The sequence below is a fragment of the Uranotaenia lowii genome, chromosome 1 (assembly GCF_029784155.1).
Source record: "Uranotaenia lowii strain MFRU-FL chromosome 1, ASM2978415v1, whole genome shotgun sequence".
NCBI classification, from domain to species: Eukaryota; Metazoa; Arthropoda; class Insecta; order Diptera; family Culicidae; genus Uranotaenia; species Uranotaenia lowii.
The window spans coordinates 209959827-209981159 of NC_073691.1; the positions used below are offsets into that span (position 1 = coordinate 209959827).

Below are 21333 nucleotides of genomic sequence, written 5' to 3' on the forward strand. Positions count from 1 at the left end.
CCACAACGAACCATAAACGTAATCGAACCACTTTGTTCGCTTTCGCGCACTGTTTTCGCTCTTTCTTTCCGATTCTTCTTCGCCTTATTTTCTTCGCCTCTATTTTCTGCAAGGTGGGCTTTACAATTTTGCTTCTTGTGCCCCAGTGCACCACAAGAATAACACACAAGCGATCGGCGCTGCTGATTGGAGCGCACCTTCAGCGCTTGCTCATCCACCCCCGATTGCATCTGCTTTTCGGCCTCATCGATGAGTTTGAGCTTCACCAGCTCCATGGTCAACTCATCATCCTTGCGCGCTTCCAACGCTGTCGTCAGCGGGTTGAAAGATTCCGGCAAATTGCGCAAAATCAAAATCACTTTCAAAAGTTCTGGCAACTCCAGACCCGAACTCTCCAAACGAGCATACTGACGTTCGACACTGACAAAATACTTCACACATTAGTGAGTGCAATTTCACACATTTTGGAAATAAGTAGACCAACACATTAAATGTGTGAAGGTACTGCTGCACATTTTTGTGAAACACCGCTTAAGAAACGAAATGTGAGCGTTTCACACATTATGCAAAAAGCGTTTAAAACGGGAAAATGTGTGAAATAATGAGGCGCTTAGAGAGGAAAATGTGTAAAATCAAGAAATATGGAAGAAGACCGCTTTTTTATGAATGATTGGAACCGAATGAAATGTTGGTGATTTTTAAAGTGCTTTCTTTATTTAAATGAGGATTCTAAATAACTTTTTTGTTTTTTTTTTTGAAAACTCCTCTTCAGTTTCTGCCGAACGTTTCCTCGTCAAATGGCACCGACAGTAAGCAGTTGGCTGAGTCCGAAATCTAGAAAAAAGAACAAAATAATTTAATGATATGATGTTTATAGATTTAAATAATGGCTGCAACTTACATTTCACTTGTTGCGACGATCCAGCCGTATAGATTCTTCGACTTATTATGGCTGACACCAAATTGCTTGAGAAAACACCAAGTGTAATATCACACACTTTTATGTTATAAAGACTGATCCGGATAATGTGTAAATTTCGAATCTGCATGATGTGTAAAAATCACAAACCGGTTTGACAGCTCCATATATTTGCCGATAATGTGTGAAATTATTTGCAAAATGTGTGAAATGATTTATCAGTGGATGCCCGCGAGAAAACTCTCCATATTATCACCAACTTTATAGCTTTGATTGGTAATTTGTTTTAGCAGTGCAGCCTTCTGCCCAAACGTCGCTTTGGTATGGTGCTCCTTCAGCGCTTCCCATGTTGCTCGCGCCGTCTCTTTCTCGCGAATCAAACTGAACTGGCTCTCTTCCACTAACAACTGCAGAGTAGCCAACGCTCTCTCGTTACCTTCCCGCCAAGCGTCCGTTATGGGGGCTGGTGCTACGCCCGGTTCGATGAATTTCCAAAGTTGGTCTCGCCGAAGCAAAGCTTGTACCGAAAACGACCACGACGGGTAATTCGAATTATTTAGTCTTGCGACACGAGCCCACTCCATTTCGCCGAAAGTTCTCGAAAAACACTTCCGACACACACACACGACTTTCGCGAAAAATAACAATGCGAACCGACGCACAAAATGACTTCTGGTTTCCGAAAAAACGCAACTGATTCGTCCTCACTTTAACAGGGATCACAACCTGGCCACATAACCTGGTTGCAGGTCCAACAGTGGAATAGGGGTTTCGGAATCGGATCAGCAGCAGAACTAGAAACGCGTGTTTCTCTTCAGAAAGTCAAACTACAAGTGAAGCATATTTATTCAAGATACATATACAGTGAGCGTCAAATATAGAACTATTTCTCTACACGATGTTGTCTCCACACAGTGGGTCCAACATAAAATACGATTTAAAATCTGATAATGTGTTTTGATGAAAAAAATATATTTTCTAGATATTTTTTTATTGAATAATTCCGTAATTCAGACTAAATTTGTTCGGGTATTGCCCGGATTTTGGATTGAATATTTTGAAATCAGATGCCCAAATCCAGACATGTTTTTAAATAAAATTGACCAGATTTGCCCGGTCCGAATATGTCTGGAAAATATTCTGACATCCTTAAATGACAAGAACCAAACAAATTATTTAATCTTGCCAGGTAATTTAAAGGTTTGGTTTTGAAACTCCCCGAAACTTTTATGAATAAAAACAAAATTCAGTCAAAGCTCCATCATTAAATTCAATCAAACTTAATTATCATTTTGGTCAAGCCTATGTACAATCTTGTCACATGTAAACGACTTTATTTGATCATAAAGTCATGATAGGATTAAGTATTTTCTGTCAACAGTGTAGGTACGATATAAAGAAAATTCGCAAATTCGACATGATAAAGAACAAAACGTTGTTGGCTGAAGTAGGTAATTTGACTTGATCGAGTGGAAAATATTCTTTAAACTTAGAGAAGTATATGAATTGAGAAATATTCAGAATAAAGAAAAATAAAAAAAAAATCAAATCACTACACTTTTTTGAAATCGTATGGAATATTGAATGACTTAGACATTATTGGAATTTTCATAAATCAACATTGGTTGAAATTAATATCCTCCATTTAAAGTGACTCGTTATTTTATAATCGATATATTTCAAAAATATTTGGCATTACAACTAGACACTTTTAGAAAATGGTACTCTTAAGTTAAATTTGTTGACTAGAAACAATAAATAGATAACAGCTGTTGGATAGGTCAATTCAAATCAAATGAGATCGTGGACAACTTCCGGACACCCTAGTTATTCCTTGCAGCAACATCCCGTGGTACACAAACGCATTCACCATCCAGTTTCTGCATAATCCATGGCAAATAGTTAACGATTCTGGTGTAGATACCCGGCAGATTGGGTCTGGCACAGCCACGACCCCAGGACACCACTCCGATCACCTCCATGCTTCCGGCGTTACCCATCTTGTGCATCGGACCACCACTGTCACCCTGTAGATTGAGAAACCAAGAATAAGAGTCAAAGTACAATAATTTCAAACATCAATTGAAAATCTCTGACCTGGCAGGCATCCTTCTTCCCGTCGTGGAACCCGGCACACATCATGTTGTCGGTGATCTTCTTGCTTCCGTAGCCCGACTCCAGGCACTGCTGCTGGGTCCAGATGGGCACCACAACCGATCGCAGCGTCTTCGAGGGCGGCCGCTGTTCCTCCACCCGGCCCCAACCGGCTACGATGGCTAGAGATCCCGCGAAATCGAGGGTGTCTTAAAAAAGATAGAAGGTTGGAAATAGTGAGTTAATCAATGCTTGTAATCAGAAAATTCAGAAAAAGGTTTATATTGAAAGTGGCACAGATCAGTTTTGAATTACTTCCGTCGGGTAAACAGGCCGGCTGGATTGTTGGTCCATATCTTAGTGGTTTGTCCAGTTCCAGCAGAGCGATGTCGTTGTTAAAGGTGAAAATATCGAAATCCTCGTGATCGACGATCCGTTTGATTCGTCGCAACTCCGTGTAGTCCTTGGCTATGTTATGTCCTCCGAGATAAACCTTCAAAAGAATAAATATTTCAGAATGGACAATCAGATTTCAAACCAATTTTTACCCTGATTTCACTCGGTTCAAAGGAGTTGACACAGTGAGCTGCCGTGATGAGATAGTTTTTGGTGACGACGGAAGCGCCGCAATAGAGTTTACCCTGTCGGAACAGTCCAGCCAGCCAGGGATACTCGTGGGCCTCGGATTCCACCCCGCCGACGATTCGATTCGATCGACCATTGATGCCGCATACTGTAAAAAAATGCATAAAATCGTTATTCTTTCTGTCTGAATTTGTTTACGTCATTGCTTTCATTTAACTTATGCTTTCGAAACCATTTCGTTTTATAGTTTTGTTATAATGAAAATTATCTTTTAACCATCATCAGATGAACATTCCTAACTCAAACCGCATTATCTCTCTTGTTTCTCAATTGATTTGTACAGATTTTATAGTTTTAGAATGATCATGACCACATAAAATGAAAAAAGTGGTGTTAAAACCGTACGTTTCCATCAATCAACCGTCAAAATTGTTTAAATCTTTCTAGATTAATTTTGTAAAGAGGATTGGAAAGTTGACGTAAATTGAAGCAAGTAGGCGTTGACGGAACCGGACGGTAATTTTTTTTTTCCACATGTTTCAAATTTGTAGTCGAAAAATTATAGTTTGTTCAGGTTTTTCAAAAATTAGTGGAATGGCAGTTCCCATTAATAGCGATGCTGGATCAACCTGATAGCATCGGCATGCTTCTCTTCCCGAAATGTCTTAGTGCGAGTGAGCTAGTCCAATGGGGCGTAGTGTTGTCCCCCAGGCCGGGTGTGGCCTAGCAGTTCGAGATTGCAGACGTGTCTACACGCACAGTCCTTTCTTGCAAAAATTGGAAAAATGAAGTGAATCGATGCTAAGTACAAATTCATTTTCTATAACGTAGGCATTCTTTAGAAAGAAGAAATTGATTTAGTTTTCCTTGCCATTTCGAATTTCTAGTCAAAATTCAAGTTCTATTTTAGGCCCTTTACAGTTAGTTTGACTAATTCAGTGAAGTTCCTCTAGTCTCATTTTTTTTTATCATATTATGATTTTTGATCCTACAGTTTTTCACGAGTTTTGTATTAGTTTTAAATAGTTACAAGGTAAGATTCAAAACATGAGTAAAAATGGTTTTTGACACGGGTTGGACGTTTTTTTTTGCACTTGGCTTTTTAACCACTAGCTTGGTTCTTTTACACGGTTCACGCGATTTCACTCTCTACTGCATACTAGCCCGTATATGCCCTCGAAGGTTGCATTTTTGAGCATTATTCAGTATTGTAAGAGAATTCAAACAATGTGATTGCTTCAAAAAATCAATTTACATTTTCAAAACCTGAAAAAAAATAAAAAAACATCTCATTTCTAACACTCTATAAACAATTATAACTGTTGAAAAAACTATTTTCATTGTCCATGCAGTAGAGGGTTTAAACGATTCCGGAGAGAAAATAGACCAAATCCTGTATGTTAATGGTAGACTTCATACAGTGTAAAAAAACCTTGGTGTAATCATTTATTGAAAGAACATTCCAATTTTCTTAACTCCATTATCGGAAATTAGTGAGGGGTAGGAGAGGGCCCAATAGGAAAACTGATATACATATAATGGATTGTGGGTTCAAGCCAGCCGAAGGATCTCGGAAAATTAAGAATCATCAGTCATATTCTAAAGTACCTTTCTAGGATTCCTTATTTGTTTCGGACTGTTTTTTTTTTATTAGTTGATTACCCAGTTGGTAAATCCTTTTTACAGATTACATTCCAAGGCACCGCAAGCCACCGCGTCTCCCCAGTATGCTACTCTGGGTCCATGGGTGCAATTGGTTGACTGTAGATACTATGTACCCTCTACGCTCATCGGCTTACTAGCTTTCAAGACAAAACTCCAGCATATATACCCTGCCTCTTGTTACGATTCAAGACTAAGGACCTCTCCTCTAACGACTCTGCTTCGTACGGCTCGAGGCCCTCTTCTCTTTGCCCGTCCGTTTGACGATCGAGAGCAGCTTATCTTGGACACGCGTCTGGCACAGCACACGTCCGTTGCGTTTACGAAGCTAATCAGATGATTCCCGACGAAGACGTCATCCTACACCGACTCGAGTGACTCACCCGCCGACGACATGAAGTTACTCTATTCAAGAGTATTCCACGGCGTGAATACTTTTCTCCCAACGATTTCGATTGCAAAGAAGGTCAAGACTTATCCCCACAGCTTCCGTCGTAGGGAGCACGGTCTACTCGGATACTCCGCAGCGATGGAGGCATCCTACAAAGCGTTCGCGACGTACCTAGCAGCTCGACATACGCAGAAGGTAAAGTCTTATCGTTGTATGCTTTACTGCTAGGTTCGGACGCACTCTACTCAGATGCTCCCGGCGAAGGAGTCACCCTACACCGGTCGCGGACTGGTGCTGGTTCCAACGCCTCTGCAGAGCAGTCATGATCCGGGTGAACTTATAGCTGATCACACGTCATGTTTTGGCATCCTCATGTTGTCGGCTGTCATGTCGGGTCCACAGACGGCAAGCATTCGTGACCAATCAAGAACTGCGTTATGCAGAAATCCACCTCTTCATGTTTCCGATCCATCCAAAATCCGACGTTAGGGAGAGGCCGCATTCTGAGCTGTCCCAATGGTGCTGTCAATAGGACATCGAGGCCTCTCTGGCATGTTTCCGCACACCGGGCATGTTTCTGTGCTCGTAGCAGAAGATATCTTCCTCTAACAAGACCGAGATGGGCATGACCCCCGCTACAACATCAGCAGCTACCGAGTACACTTCCTGCTCAAGACTGCTTTCCAGGCTGCCGCTCCCTACCGCAAAATTGACGAGGTCACGCTCGCCAGGACCGTTTCTCTTCTGCAGCGGAACGCTGAGTTGTTCGACTTGGCCCACAAGAGGGCTGCTGTTGCTATTGCCGCTTTTGAAGGCGTAGTCGATGTGGGCCGTAAAAGTCAGCCGATCGTCGATCATCACCCCCAAGTACTTGATAGCACGCTTGGATTCGGTGTAGCATCTTGAACCTTCAAGATCCGTGGTTAAACTAATAATGATCTTACGTTGACATAAGATAAACAGTATAGAAATACTTGACTACTTAGATGCTACATTCCCTCCCTTTTTCCATTCTTAAATTTTCAATTATTTCATTGTACTTCCCCTGCCCTATCATTTAGATGAGTCTAGGTAACCTTCACTAGACTTGATAAGGTTCCACTGCAAAGTTGTACCATGTTTTATGAGATTTAATGCATTTAACTCAGATACTGCCCGATCCTATGTCAATCGCATTCTTCCTCGATTCATATGGTGCCAAAAGGCACTTTAATGCCACGCACGCACTCGAGAACGACTTAGCAGAAGGCCTAGTCTTAGCTTTGTAGTTGTTGGACGAATTTAGATACCATACTATCTCATTTCATTTTTAATATATTCTCTTTAGTCAGGCTTTACACTCGACTGCATGGTAAAAGAAATTACCATACTTTGGGCAGCTGTAAGCTCCCACAATTCGAGTACCATGTACTGATTTGCCTCCAGCCAAGGATTTATTCTCGACTGCATGGAAACATCGCATGTTTCCACACTTCGGGCAACTGTTCCAAAAACTCCCGTTTTACCGGGTCTCGGAAACAGTTCCTACATCTCGAGAACCATGTGCTGTGTCTGAGGTATTTTCGTAGCTTTACTGTATTGGCATACAAACTACGCACTACAATCGGCACCTCCAGCCTTTTACAATTGTCGACTGCATAGTAACATTTGTCACCATACTTTGGGTAGTTGCTTCGAAATTTACCCGTTTCACCGGGCTTCGTCAACAACTCCCACATTTCGAACGTCGTCAGGCTGTGTCTGAGGCACTTCCGAGTTCCGTAGCTTTACAGTTATGCTTAACCCACTACGTACTTAATCGACACGAAAAGTGAAAGTGAATTTTTGTTACCATTATTGTCCTTTGACCGAAACACAAAAATCTTGATATTCTTCAAAATATTCTTCTGATGTTGAACTGCTGATGGATTCCAAAAAGTTTCAAAATAAGATTTTTATTCTCGTCGCCAATTTGTAGCATCTTGAACCTTCAAGATCCGTGGTTAAACTAATAATGATCTTACGTTGACATAAGATAAACAGTATAGAAATACTTGACTACTTAGATGCTACATTCGGTCAAGCTGCAATCTTCCCTGTTTGTGCTGAAATCAGGTTTGTGATCCAGCACCATCTCGGTCTAGTGGTGAGCCAGACGCAAGTTCTTGGAGCGCATCCAACTTTTCACCTTCTCAGTCACTACTGTGGCAAGTAGCTGTACCTCTTCGGTTGGTGAGCCCAATGTCAGAAGATCAACGTCGTCGGCGAATCCCAAAAGTTTCACCCCCGTGGGGAGACACAGTCTCAGCAGTTTGTTGTAAATGATGTTAGACAATACCGGGCCAAGTATCGATTCTTGTGGAATTCTTGCCGAGACACTCCCTGTGTCTAATCCCTCGATGGTCATATACTGTAGTTGGCGGTCACGGAAGTAACACTCCACCACCATCCTATAAATATATGCCGGAATCCTCATACGAATGAGCGACGGCGAAATCTCTGCCCAACTGACGCTGTTGAAGGCATCCTTCACGTCAAGGGTGACCACTGCGCAAAACCGGTCTCCTCTCCTCTCTTCTTAGTTTGGCTTCGTCTGCTCCTTCCATGACTATTCGAATGGCATCCACCGTGCTGCGGCCTTTCCGAAAACCAAACTGTTATCGGAAAGGCCGTTCACGCCGTCGGTGTAGAACCGTATCCTGCTCTGGACCACCTTCTTCAGCACCATGCCATCCGTATCCAGGTGAACAAATCGGACGATATACTGATGGCTTTCCTGGTTTTGGCCTGACCACCAATCGCTACCGCTTCCACTCAACTGGAAAGACCGTCTCATCCACATACTGACGCAGTGATGACCGGAACATTTCAGGGTGTTTCATGAGCGCGACTTTCACTGTTACGTTAGGGATGCCATCCGGACACGGAGCTTTGTTCAACTGGAGCGACTTAGTAATATCCTGCAGTTCTACCTTCGAAATCTGCTTCTTCTCCCAGCCATATGGAAACCCTTGGCCACGTGACTTTTTCGTGCTGTGAGACGCGTTGACGATTTCGAGCAGTTTGTTCGGGCACGTTTCCTGCGGCACACCCCCGCTGCGCGTCTTGGCCATGACAATCCTGTAAGCGTCGCCCCAGGAGTTGTCGTTGGCGTCCTCGCGCAGAGTTGCCTGTAACGTGCCTTTTCGCTCGTCTTAATTGCACTGCAGGGGGCAGACCTCGCATTTGCGTTTCGCAGTGTTTCGAACAGTTTGAAGAGAGCGAGATAATTCTATAATCGGTTGAAAAACAAACGAGATACAGCAATTTTTAATGAGGATTGTTAAATTGTAAATCAAGGTCTGATCAGTGAGTTTCCAGTCTGGGCTTTCAGGATGCGTTCATAAATTAAAGTTGATTATAATTTTAATGGCATGTTCGGCGTAATGAAAAACTAGTGAGAATTTTATTTTATAGAAATTTGAAAGAAAGGTAGATAGACAGGCATTAGTGCGCCAATAGGAGAAAGCTTTATAGGTGTTGAAATTTTAGGCTAGAGGGCATTTTTGATGAAAAGCTCCCATGAATTGTCCCGCCTTTGCTCTACACTAGCTAACTATACATGAGAAACTCAGAAAGAGAATTCCCTTGTATAGCGAGCTCAGTGGTTTGAGAGCGTGTTTTTACGCACACTTCAAACGAGCTGTGCTGTGCTGTGATCACGTGAATATCTTGCTGTTGCGAAAACAAAAGTCTAGGAATGGTATCCCGCAAAACAATTTCGCTGTAAAACGATCCTAATGATCACGATGAGAAATGTGAACTGGAAACAGACATATACCTATAGGTTTTTGTGTAAACGCAACCTACTAGTATTCTCACAATTTTCGCACAGAAGCAACACAGTTCAGTATGTGAATGAAAAAAATGTATCCACTGTGCGAGGTAATACCTAATACTGGGTATTCGAACATTTAGGAACAGATAGGGCCAAATAGAACAGGCAACATCAATCAAAACCTCTGATATTATCTATATGTTTAATTTGTTTTAAAAGAAAACCGTCGTAGTGCACTAAATTTTATATTCGATAAATCGTTGATGTAAATTTGTTCATTGGCCTGTGATTGGTCAGAGTCTCTAGAATAAAATTGAGCTCATAAAAGAATACGCTGTGTTGTGTTTGAATCATTAACTAACGAGTTATGTTTTTTTTTTTTCAAAATGTACAAAGGCGATCCCCTTGGGCCTCCAAACCATAAGTACTTAACTGGTCATTAGGATGCACCATCAGCATGGGTGGCAAAACTCCTCAGATCGGCTTGTCCAGTAAAAGAGAGTGCAATTTTTTTCGTCTGCTCCCCCAATCGGTGCGGGGAGAGATAAATCGCACTGAAATGAAGAGTGAGATTGTCAACACATAAGAGTGAGCGAGAGCATTCATATCCGCTGATGAAGAGAATTCCCTTCTCCGGAAAAAAATCTGTTGCGCAATATGCTGAGGAGAATTCGAGAGCTAACTCAGTTTATTCTTGGTACGTTCACAAGAAAAGATGCTACTTTCCGAATCAAAGCTCCCAGCGGTGTCCTGATTTTCTAGAAGCCGTCCTGATCTTAATTGCAATTGATTTTGCAATAAAAACAGTTCAACCTCTTAAACCAATGGTAATCTTCGGTTCAGATGATATTTGAACGGTGTTTTTCGGTATAAACTAAAAGCCAACTAACTTCATATCCCTTCTGCTGCATAAATTAAGGCGTATACTGCACCGCAATTCCGCCTTAATTTATGCAATCTAAGAATAGCTGTATTTCATTCAGTGCTGCAAATTTTCAGTGTCAGCTTTCAATATTCAATTGAATTTATTGCAGTGTATCGGTCAGTTCAATTCCAACTGGATTCATACGAGAATGAACAGAAAGCTCAATCCCGAAAGCACTCTGCCCACTCATTCATCAATCGGAGACATCGATTGTTAGTATACATTCAGGCTCTTTGCAGGTTCATGAGATTAGCAAATCTTCATTTTCAGTTTCAGGCAAACAATGCTGATAGTGATGAAAGCTTCATTTCAATATCATTAAGTTTAGTCGAATGGTGACAAAGCTTGGGCGAATCGATTCGCTAGGCTTGCGGAAGAAACTATGTTCACAGATTCACAACAATCAACGATGAAATTAATTATGAAAAAACCTTTCAAAATTGCGTTTTTATGTGAGTAGTCGGTCACTTGCATGCAATGTCACTTTTTTATATTGAAATTTGTTGAACTTCTCAACATTTTGTTTTTAAATTTTTATCCTGAAACTTATCAAAACCAATTACGATTGCAGGTTAGTACTATGGAATACTTATGGATTTGCTAGTAAAATAATCTGAATGCAATAAAATTGATTAATTCATGAGGTAGTCATTTTATTTATCACAAAGATGATCTGAGCAAAACTAAAAGAAGGTTAGTAAAAAACCACTATGTGCAGATAATTCGTCATAAAAATAGACAATATATTTTGTCATTCAAGTCATTGTCGCTAAAATACTACCCTTGAGAAAGTTTTAGTAAATTCTACATCAGTAAAAAATTTCTAACCTACGAAGCCACCCGTCCCTCATCGGAAAAATCGCTTAGTCATAGCGGTTTACAAATCGTGTTTTCATTTCAAATTCCAATTGCAAAAATGGCAAAAACAAATGTCTACCGAAATTATCAGCAACTTTTGCTGACACTGATTGAATGCCAAAGCTGCATTCACTGATCGAATACAAAGAGCGAAAATCGCTATCGTAGCAGCCGAGCGAAACAAGTTTGTCCTGGTTCACGAATAAGCTTTCAACTGACTGACAGCTATATCGACAAAGCTTGACGAAAGCATGAGAATGACTGAGCCGATCAGAAGCTTTCGAATTTGTTGACGTCTCGGCTCCATTCATGTCAGCTTGAGCTTTCTACACTGATAGAAATTCAAAGTCATTCTCATTTTGTGCTTTCAGAAAATTGCAGCACTGATTTCATTTCCACCAATCTACTGGGGTCCTGAAAAATCCTGATTTTTGTTCTTCGCTGTCAAGGAATATTTAAATAAGGTAGTGTCGAGAGCCATATTGGATTTTTTTTGTGACGTCACAAAAACGAATGTATCGAAAATTTATATGCGAATGGTAGAAATTTCAAAGAAAAACATGTTTTAGAACGAAAATGAATTCCAATTTCATTTTGATTGTATTGTTAGACCTCTATTTTACTATGTTATGAAATTTTCTGATCCTTTGAAGATTGCATTATGTTTTTTTCTCATTTTAATATATAATGAACGCAATGTCATCTTGAAGCTAAAACGTTCAAAAACGAAGATAAAATCTACTTTAAAAAGGTCTAGCAGGTAGTTATTGAGTGTGCAACTGATTGTCATGATTTTTATCCAATCGGTTTACCATATTCAATTCTTATGTAGAACAATTAACATCAATTGATTATTGTTAACTCGATTTACTAAAATGCGAATAAATAATATTGGTTTTATATAAAAGTTTGTTTTTTGATAACTTTTTTGTAATAAGGATCTTAAACTGCACTGACTTGATCATTTTCATGGAAGAATTTGAACTAATTTTAAAATTTTGCAAATTTGAGTAGGGAAAATCCACCATTTTTTCGAACTTAGATGGTCTATTTCATGCAAAAATTACTCGAAAATCCCACTTTTTTCTTGAAGTCCAATCTTGAAGAGTAAGAATTCTTCTAGAATAACAGGTATTAAAAGTGGAACATTTCCAGCAAATTCTTCAAATTATCAAAGAAAAAGACAAATTTCCTAGTAAATTAACAGATTTTTCGTGATTGTGACGTCGCAGTGTGTACTAATACTAAAGCAAGGCTGCCTCGACACTACCTTCTTTAAATATTCCTTGCTTCGCTGTGTCCTAATTTTTTGATGAAACCACCTGTCACCTCTTCTTCGAACGCTACCTCTTGCAAAAAAAAAATCAAAACAGCTAACAGCAGTAGGCATGGTAGCGGATAGTAATTGTTTATTTTTTTTTCAACGTTGTGTGGTGGGAGTCTAAATATTTTTTTCCTTCTTTGCTCTGAGGTGTATGACTGAAACACAGGGCGCTCTTTGTTTAGAATTCTCTTTCTCCCACTCGGATGCAAATGCTCTCACACTTGCCGTCCGAGTCACTTACAGCTCGTGTAAACTCGGGTAACGAGTGGAGCACAATCATCGAAAGAGTATTACACTCGGAAGCCGAACTGAAAAAAGTGTTGGTTGCTCCCGGCTCTTTGTTTTTTGAGAAGAGCCGACCAACCCTGACCATCAGTATTCAGATTATGCACGCCAATCTGTGACCTTCCGATGCAATGCATATTTATGCCATCAGCGATAGCGTACAATGTATATCTACTAGTTATTGACACTGACCATACTACTGCCATTGAGCTAGCAAGTACTTGTCCAGTAGAGTCATTAAAAAAAACTGAACATAACGAATGCCCTCAACGAACAGCTCAAGGTAAACAGAGTTATGAAATTTCAATGCGAATGTCGCTAATAATCTGCATGGCAGTTGTTGTCGTGCCGTATTTTTATCGGCCCTTTGTAGCTTAAGTTTCCCCTTTCCTTTACCACCAAACCAACTAGACTCAAATGAGAGGTGTGATGTGATAGCCATAGGCAAAAAAAAACAAAAACAGGCCAATAAGTTTGGTTGATGACACAGAATAAACAAAGAACTTTAAAATCTATTTTTTAATTTAAAAAAAAAAAATAAATAATTTTCCGTTACAATAAAATTGTCTCTTTATTTTTTAAGAAAAACTCCCGTCAAATACAACTAAGACAGTAATTTTTTTAACTCCATTTCACGAGCATCACTAGACTAGTTTTCAAGCAACTGAATGATTAAAAAAAATTCTTCATTCTCACCGCGAAATTTGTCCAATTGCTCCGTTCACAGGTAAGTTCACTATCTTCGAAAGCGATCAACACTCAATGTTAAACAGTCGAAAATTCGACCCCATTTCATTGGGTCCTCCACCCAAAACCAAAAAAAAAACGAGCGATTCTCAACACCGTGAGGCGTCCAACACTTCCAGTCAACAACTGAGCCAAAGTGAGACTGAAACCGAGAGAGAGACCCCAACCCCAACGATCGATCAATCGATCTGTCCACCCGCATGCAAACAAGCCCGGCTTCTAGCAGAAGCGTCTGCCGAACTGCATCAAAGCGGAAGCATCGGGTGGCGGTGCGATCGTTGAACCCTAGGAACGCCACTGATTGGCCATGCAAAATGAAGCGCAAAGCAGTGGGAATCGCCGAACGTGTGAACTTGGCCACCGAAAAATGAGTAGATGACATTGACAGTGGTGTAGGCTGTCGGGCGCTGCAAAAATTATTATGACGCTCGTAAATCATATTGTTAATTAAAATTTTTGACAACTCGCGTGAATAGGAATCACAATCCCGGTACTTATTTGGATTGAAATGGTGGTTGTCTAATTGCGAGGAAAAAATCAAGTTTGTCTAGAGGTCACGTGAAGTGACAGAGTGAGCCGGCAAAGCTAAGAATCACAAAATCTGGAGAGTAGAGTGTTTTGGATTTTTATCACTAACATTATCATCAAGCAATTTGATAGTTTTTTTCATCAATTTTCCAAACTACTGAAATTCACATATCAAGCAAATGTTAGTGAATATAGCAGGTACAGGATGTTCAATGAGTTTAAATACAAACGGAAAGAACATTAACTGGTCATAATTAAATAGTTTTTATTGGAATCAAAAAACAATGATCAGTAGTACTGTATCAGTACTTTCTTTGTAAAATGACCAAATAAATATGGACACTTGAAGTAACTGAAACTGGACCCCTAAGTACCATAAATATTTTGTCTGATCTCGGATCAAAAAGTGGCGAACCTAAATTTGCCGTATGTTTTTAAAATCATTCATATAAAACCCTGAAAAGCCTTCATTTTGTTGGTGTGTGTGTGTGTAGAATTATGCTTCTATTTGGATTTTCACATTAGATCTTTAGTTATCAAAAGAGTTTCCAGGCAAGAGAAGCTCCGAAACAAAATTTTTGTAGGGCTAGGTGAGGTAATTATTCAAAACTACTCAGTTTTTCATACTATCAGCTCAAACAAGTTACTCTTTAATGTTGAAATTCTGGAAAGTAACCAAAAATGAATGACTGGTTCCCTTCTTCATTTTAAGATTCTAATTTTTAAGTTGCAGCTTGTGGGCGTTAAACGCTTGTTCATGATTGCCCCGTTTGTTCATAATTACCCCCTTGTCTATGGGGTAATTATGAACACTGTAACGATTCTTGTTATGTGATAACTTTTGATATTGACTTTATTCCTAGATTGAAACCACATCTAAACAGTGCGTTGCAGTGAGATTTGTTGATTTTTTGAATTTACTGTTACGAAGTTATAGGTTATTTACAGTTTTACATAGCTGGGAGGCATCTTTTTATATAATCACAGATCTAAAGTTCTTAAAAAAATATAAAGTAATGTTTTAGGCTTATTTTCAAGAGTTGGATAATTATCGTGATTTTGAAGGTAAAAAGTAAATTTTAATCATAAACCAATGCTGAGAAATCACGTGTTCATAATTACCCCGCATTTTGAAAAGTATGGCGTTTGTTCGGAATTACTCCTTGTTCATAGTTACACCACTTAGCCCTACACACGCCGTGAAAATAGAAACTACACGCACGCAGAAATAGTAAGGTAGTATAATGGGTCAGTTCAACCATCACCAAAATAATAAAATTGTTCGGTGAACGTTTGTCGACAACTAGGAAGCCTGGATCTGGGAGAAACCGAAAGCCGAGAGCCGCAGTGATGTTACAGATAAGTTGTGAATATCGTCTACAATCGTGCATGAAGCAAAAAAGCGATCCGGACTATCGACTTGTAAGAAGGTAGTGACTCCAAATTGCAACGATAAGCAAAACCTAACTGCAAAAAACAAGATCTCGGGAGCTGTATACGACAAGAGTATTCAACACAACAACCGGAAGCAGAAAGATGGCCTACATTTTCAAGCATATAAAGAAATATTTCGTTTGGAAGCTATCTGTATCTGTGCCTCAAAAAGCGACATTTTAGTTGCAACCGGAACCGTCAACCAGGAAATTTACGTGAAAGAGTGTCGTCAAAAGCGTTTGTTGCTTTTTCTGAATAATAATGATTTGTCTGTGCTATTTTGGTCGGATTTGGCATCCTGCCAATATGGAAAAAGGCAATGGAGTGGTATGCCGCTAACAACATTCAGGTTGAACTTTAAGAAGACCCAAAAAACTGTTAGCAGCGAGAAGCAGTTCAAAGTAAACTGGCGATCTGCCGCGTAGAAAATTGATATTGTAACTGTACAAAATCTGATAGCAGGCGTGACTAAAACTAATATATCTTTCTAAAATACTTGTTTCGGATAAATGGTTGTAGATCAGCTACGGAATGCTTAAAAAAATCACTTTGTGTCCAAGCAACCTGAAGTGTGACTTGAACAATTTTGACGGTCCATTGATTGAAAAGTACGGTTATTACCAGGCTTGAGAAAACTCATCGTCATGAGGCTTCACGCTGCGACTGTGAAGCCTCTTGGTCCGTCCAACTCGATTGACTGTTACTAAGATGGGGTATCTTCGTTTGCCAGTCACTCATCCCCCAGTCGTGTGAAGCTAAAAGAAATTCATAGTCAAGCATTCACCAATCACATTCAAACGACCGAAGACGAACAGGAAACGCATTTATTCTTATTATTCCTCCTGCCAGCAAGCCCGTTTTCAATTTTTATGGCTATCGTTGCTCCCTACCAGCAAGTCGTTCAATTAGTTGTACCCAGTGATGCCACATTAAAATCGGTATTTTCAAGCCCAAAAAAATCGAAATGAATAGATGATAATTGGTTAATAAAGATTTTAACTCATTTAACAACTTTATTGAAGGCGCCAAACCGATTTGACTTATGGTTTTAAAAATAAAAAATATTTAAAACTTCTAAAATTACTTCAAAATTTCCATTTTTGCAAATAAAAAGATTTAAAAAAAAAACAAAAATAAAATTGAAAACTTTTTTCTTTTAAATTAAAATTACTCGTAGTCTTCGGGAAAGTTCATTATTGAGTGAGAAGCTTGATTTTCAAAATATTTGCAATCATTTACAGCTTTGACAAGAAAAATTGTATACATTCGTTTTGATGAATTTTTAACTATTTTCAAGAATTATCTTAAAAACAAGAGCAGACAAATAAAACTTAATGAATATTTGGAATCAGCGCCCTGTAATTTATCAAAAATATCTCATACATTTATTCTTCCTCGGAAAAAATTTAAATTTGTTTGAAATGTGATATTCAACACGAGAGTGCCAAAGGTTTATACATACAATATGATCTATTTACGTCCTAAACTGCTATAATCTCAAATCTGCCATATTTTTCAATGACCAAGATTCGACTTCAAAACAGATGGCATAGAAGACAAAGATGCTATAGACTATACGCTTAGAATTGCTGGCTAATAAGGCACTTTCATTGGTCCAAAATTAGAAAAAAAAGAAAAAAACGATAGTTAGAATTATTGACTATGTCGTGCTTTATCCATCATGTGAGTAGTGAGGTTCCGTCAATTGAGTTCGGATCCGTTTTCTCTTGATGAAAAAAAAACTAGTCCGGTCAAGCGTGACGGGCGAAATTTCTCCATCCTGGTTATTACTCCACTTTTTCACATTTTTGTGGTCATGATCATTAAAAATTTTAAAAAATATATCCTTGGGTGGAACGTATAGCTTCTAACTTCAGGTTTCTTGAACACAAAGTAAATTTTTGGAGCATTCTGTAGCTGATCTTCAGCCTTTTTTCCGAAGCATGTTTTACCGTTTTTTTTAGACATTGAATAACGGATACTGAAATGTTGTAATTATCCGACAAATATATTTGAGTTATATTACGAGGTTTTCCAAACTATAAACTTGATGGTAGAGTGTCAAATTGACACTCAAGATCTGATTAGGGAGTTTTATTTTCCTGGGCTTTCAGGGTGCGTCCATAAAAAAAAGTAATGATGCAAAATTAAGCATTTCAAAATTCATGTCTCTCAACAATTTTGTTTTATTTGGGTGCACCCGAATGAAATTGCAAGCCACCGAACTTCCAATAGTGTCATATTGACACTCAAGAGTGGATTAGGGTTAAACAACAAATTATCGATTTAATTACGATCGATCGAATTACGATTAACTTTTACCACTTTTTGATTCAAAAACCCTTTTTAAATATTTTCCAAGCTCGGACAAGAAATTTCAAATTTTGCTCATCATGTAAATTGAATAAACATTGAATATTATAAAATTTCGAAGGATCTATAAATGGGAATGCAGATGAATTCGCTGTTGTGTGGCCGAGGTGATTTTAGCTACCCTGTCTTCCGGTGTTTTGGCTGTTTGACTTTAGATGACTAGACCCAATTTCCAAGTGTCTTTAACTGAATCTTACTGAGGCTTCCTAGGCAGCTGGATTATTTGTTCTAAGGATGGAGGAAAATTGCACTCCTCAATTCCCGATTTTCTCGTTTTTCTACCTATCTTTTGACCACTAGGACGTGGCCGGTGCCGTTATTTATGTTCAAAGAAAGAGCATCAGTTTTTTACACTGAGAATGTGCATTTAACTACAAATTTAAAAATAATTATAATACGTCATTAAGCAGTCTTAAGTAGAAAAAAAAACAAACATTTAAAGTTTACAGAATACTATAAAAATTTGATGGAAAACTTCTTATTCTATGTGATAAAACAAAACTATTTCACGATATGCTGACTCCATCGCAAGAAATAATCTGTCAAATTTATTAACAAAGCAATCTTGTTTGAAATAGAATGACATTTTAAACTATTTACAGTCATCCAAATATTCACGATTTTTCTCGTTATCACACAATCATCAACTCTGCAGAATATCATTCAATCTAAACGAGAAAAAAATCGTAAGATTTATAATTTTTTTTCCCTGACAAACACCTTAGCTTATCAAGTTTGAATTGATTCAAATTTCACGATTCGGCACGGTATCTTTTTTTGGACCTTTAAAAAGAAAACATCGGCATCTCTGAAAATTTGCCCCATTATTGAGGAGACTCTTCCCAATTGAAAGCACTTTCAGGAAAGAACCGGGGGTTCTAGATAAACTTTTTTTTGACTCTGTTGTGGTATGAGCCTACTTGGTTGAATGATTCAACTGAATCAAAGCAATCGAAAGATTCCTTTTAATTCAACCACGGTTTTTAAAATTGAAGAAGTGTACCGTGGTTGAATTAAAAGGAATCTTTCGATTGCTTTGATTCACTTTTTTTTGAAAATTTGCGAACGAAAACACGAGCCAAATTTTTATGTTTTCGCTAATAATTTTTCTCAAAAAATTTAAATTTTACATTTAAGCTCAATAATTCAAAATTAATCAATAACTTAAAAAAATTGTTGGAAATGATTTTTAATCAACAGTTTTAGTAAAACTGTTAAATTTCGTAGAAAACTTTAAAATCTACAATCAAAATAATCTATGATTAGCCTTATAGACCAGTCTTGTAGGTCATTTCATCAAACAACTGAAAGCGCACTTAGGAACACTTTCCCCTATTATTATTTTAAACCTTCGTTCATAATGTGAACCATTTTTAAACATATACTGTATAAAAGCAGTGAAAAATCTTTTTCTAAAACTTTTTATCTAGATGTTGATACACATAACTTTCAATATTTCTTGTTTATTCAATTCGAGAGACTTATAACTTTTTCAGAACTTTCAATTGATTAATTCAATTGAATATCATCACCCAAAATCTGTATTTAAACAAGTAGTAAAAAACGGTTTAGCAAAAAAAAAACGTGAAACGCTTTTTCGATTGTGCAATCATTTTTCTATGAAAGTTTACATGTTAACTTAAAAACTTAAAAACTTTTGTTCAAAGATTTAAGTGTTATGTATAGGTAATCTTGAAGCACTGAGGTACAAAGAAAGGCGACGAACAAACACGCACACCATTACAGAACTCGTTATCCAAAAAGTAACGAGCGTATAGTAAACAAAGAGACGAAATGTCACGATTGGAATTTTTGATTTTCTGTCAGTGTCATTCCAATCGAGCAAAACCATGCAGTCTTAAAGGCAGCCCTACAGCAAGGTTGAAAGCTTATTATTTCAAAAGGTATCAGACTGCGCCTCTTTGTATGTAGTTTCTTGCCTTCTTCGTCACTTGCCAGGATGTTCATGTATCCTAGGCGAGAATCGTAAACAGCAGTTGGCAATGATTTTATCACTAGTTTTCGCTGGTACAGCGATGATGATTGTTTGTTTAAAAATGCAACTGTCGTCACGAATTGTCATGGTTACAATGTTTACAACAAAAAAAACTTTACACTTAGCACGGGATTTCCATCGCCTTTTGAGATGTGTATACAGGTTGATCTTGAAGATCAAGCGATACTAGCGATAAATTAACAAAATCCTTCAAACTTGGTGTCCATAGCGATTTCAGTAATTTAGGCTTAATCCTTTTCGTCAATAGTTAGTTCACAATAATTGTAGACATATTCCAAAACCATAGGTATAATAAAGAGACAGTTTTGAATGTAGTTCAGTTTAACTTCACTTGGTTTGAATATTTAACTAACATAAACTAACTGTCAAAATTAAATTCCTACACAGCTAGTTCATATTTTTAACGTTTAATTAAGATTTTGTTTCCACTATCGCTACGCCACTGTCAACGTGCCGAATGCATCCTCTTCTCACTGCTAGTTCCATTTATTGCATAATTAGCGTCGTTCATGTTGTCACATTCTTGTCACCTTTATCGCCTTTCAACATTCCACTAGGAGTTGAACAAGAGTTTTTTCGATTGACTTTTCACTTTCAACTGTTGTCACCTGTTTCATATTTTTCAAACTTCTCTTCAGAACTCATGCACATACCACAATCACAGGAACTATTCCCACTTGCTGCAACGGTCTGCCCCAATCGCAGAAACGAAATCACACCAATCACCAACGGAAACAGCATCCTGGCAGGAACTTTTCGAAGATCACACAACAAATCGGGATCACGCGAATTTGTAACTAAGCCAACGAACACGGATCGCGACTTGCCTGAATGAATCTGAGGCAAATATGATTACTGTTTTCGATACCTTTACTCGTTTATTAAATTATTAAAAGGGCTAGAAAAGGTGATTCCGAGTCCCGAGAGAACCACTCTTGTGTGGCGGTGTCGTCAGACGAAACAAGAGTGTGTCAGCATTGTTCTGTGCCTGGGGATTTTAATTCGTTCGTCTTTTATACATACATATGGAATGGATAAGTGAATTTGTCGTGTGCGGTATCTGCGTATAATGTGCGCGCGCTTGCGTACGCCTCAAGTCCGGAGAGCGCGAGAGACCGCGCGCAGGTTGTTGTTACTGTGCGAGGACAGCAAACCCAAACCACGTGCCACCCTCCGGATGTCCTCTCCGTGGCAGCAATTGCCAGAGACAAATTGCGGAAGTTTTAGCAATTAGCATCTCTGCCTCTGCCGATGTCTCCTGATCCGAGCCGGCCACATGGTTTGCCATTTGCCAACTCTCTGGCGCCACCACTATCAGTAGTTTTACTTGTGCTCAGAGAATTTTTCCGGGGAGAATTGAAGTTAAGTGGAGCACTTCTGAGAATGTCTTTTTGT

At 38.7% G+C, this 21333-nt stretch overlaps 2 protein-coding genes across 2 annotated transcripts; both read right to left on the reverse strand.

Annotated features, from left to right (window-relative positions):
• Positions 1 to 2574: 2574 nt before the first annotated feature.
• LOC129746659 (trypsin 3A1-like) lies at positions 2575 to 20775 on the reverse strand. The gene is made up of 5 exons (XM_055740459.1): positions 20592 to 20775; positions 3562 to 3746; positions 3329 to 3506; positions 3017 to 3222; positions 2575 to 2946 (listed from the first exon to the last, which is right to left on the reverse strand). The coding sequence occupies exons 1-5, from the start codon at positions 20677 to 20679 to the stop codon at positions 2743 to 2745; spliced, it is 861 nt and encodes a 286-aa protein (XP_055596434.1). The 5' UTR covers positions 20680 to 20775; the 3' UTR covers positions 2575 to 2742.
• Positions 5967 to 8560, reverse strand: LOC129746665 (uncharacterized). The gene is made up of 2 exons (XM_055740473.1): positions 7704 to 8560; positions 5967 to 6538 (listed from the first exon to the last, which is right to left on the reverse strand). Exons 1-2 carry the CDS (start codon positions 7762 to 7764, stop codon positions 6177 to 6179), a joined length of 423 nt encoding a protein of 140 aa, XP_055596448.1. The 5' UTR covers positions 7765 to 8560; the 3' UTR covers positions 5967 to 6176.
• Positions 20776 to 21333: the final 558 nt, after the last annotated feature.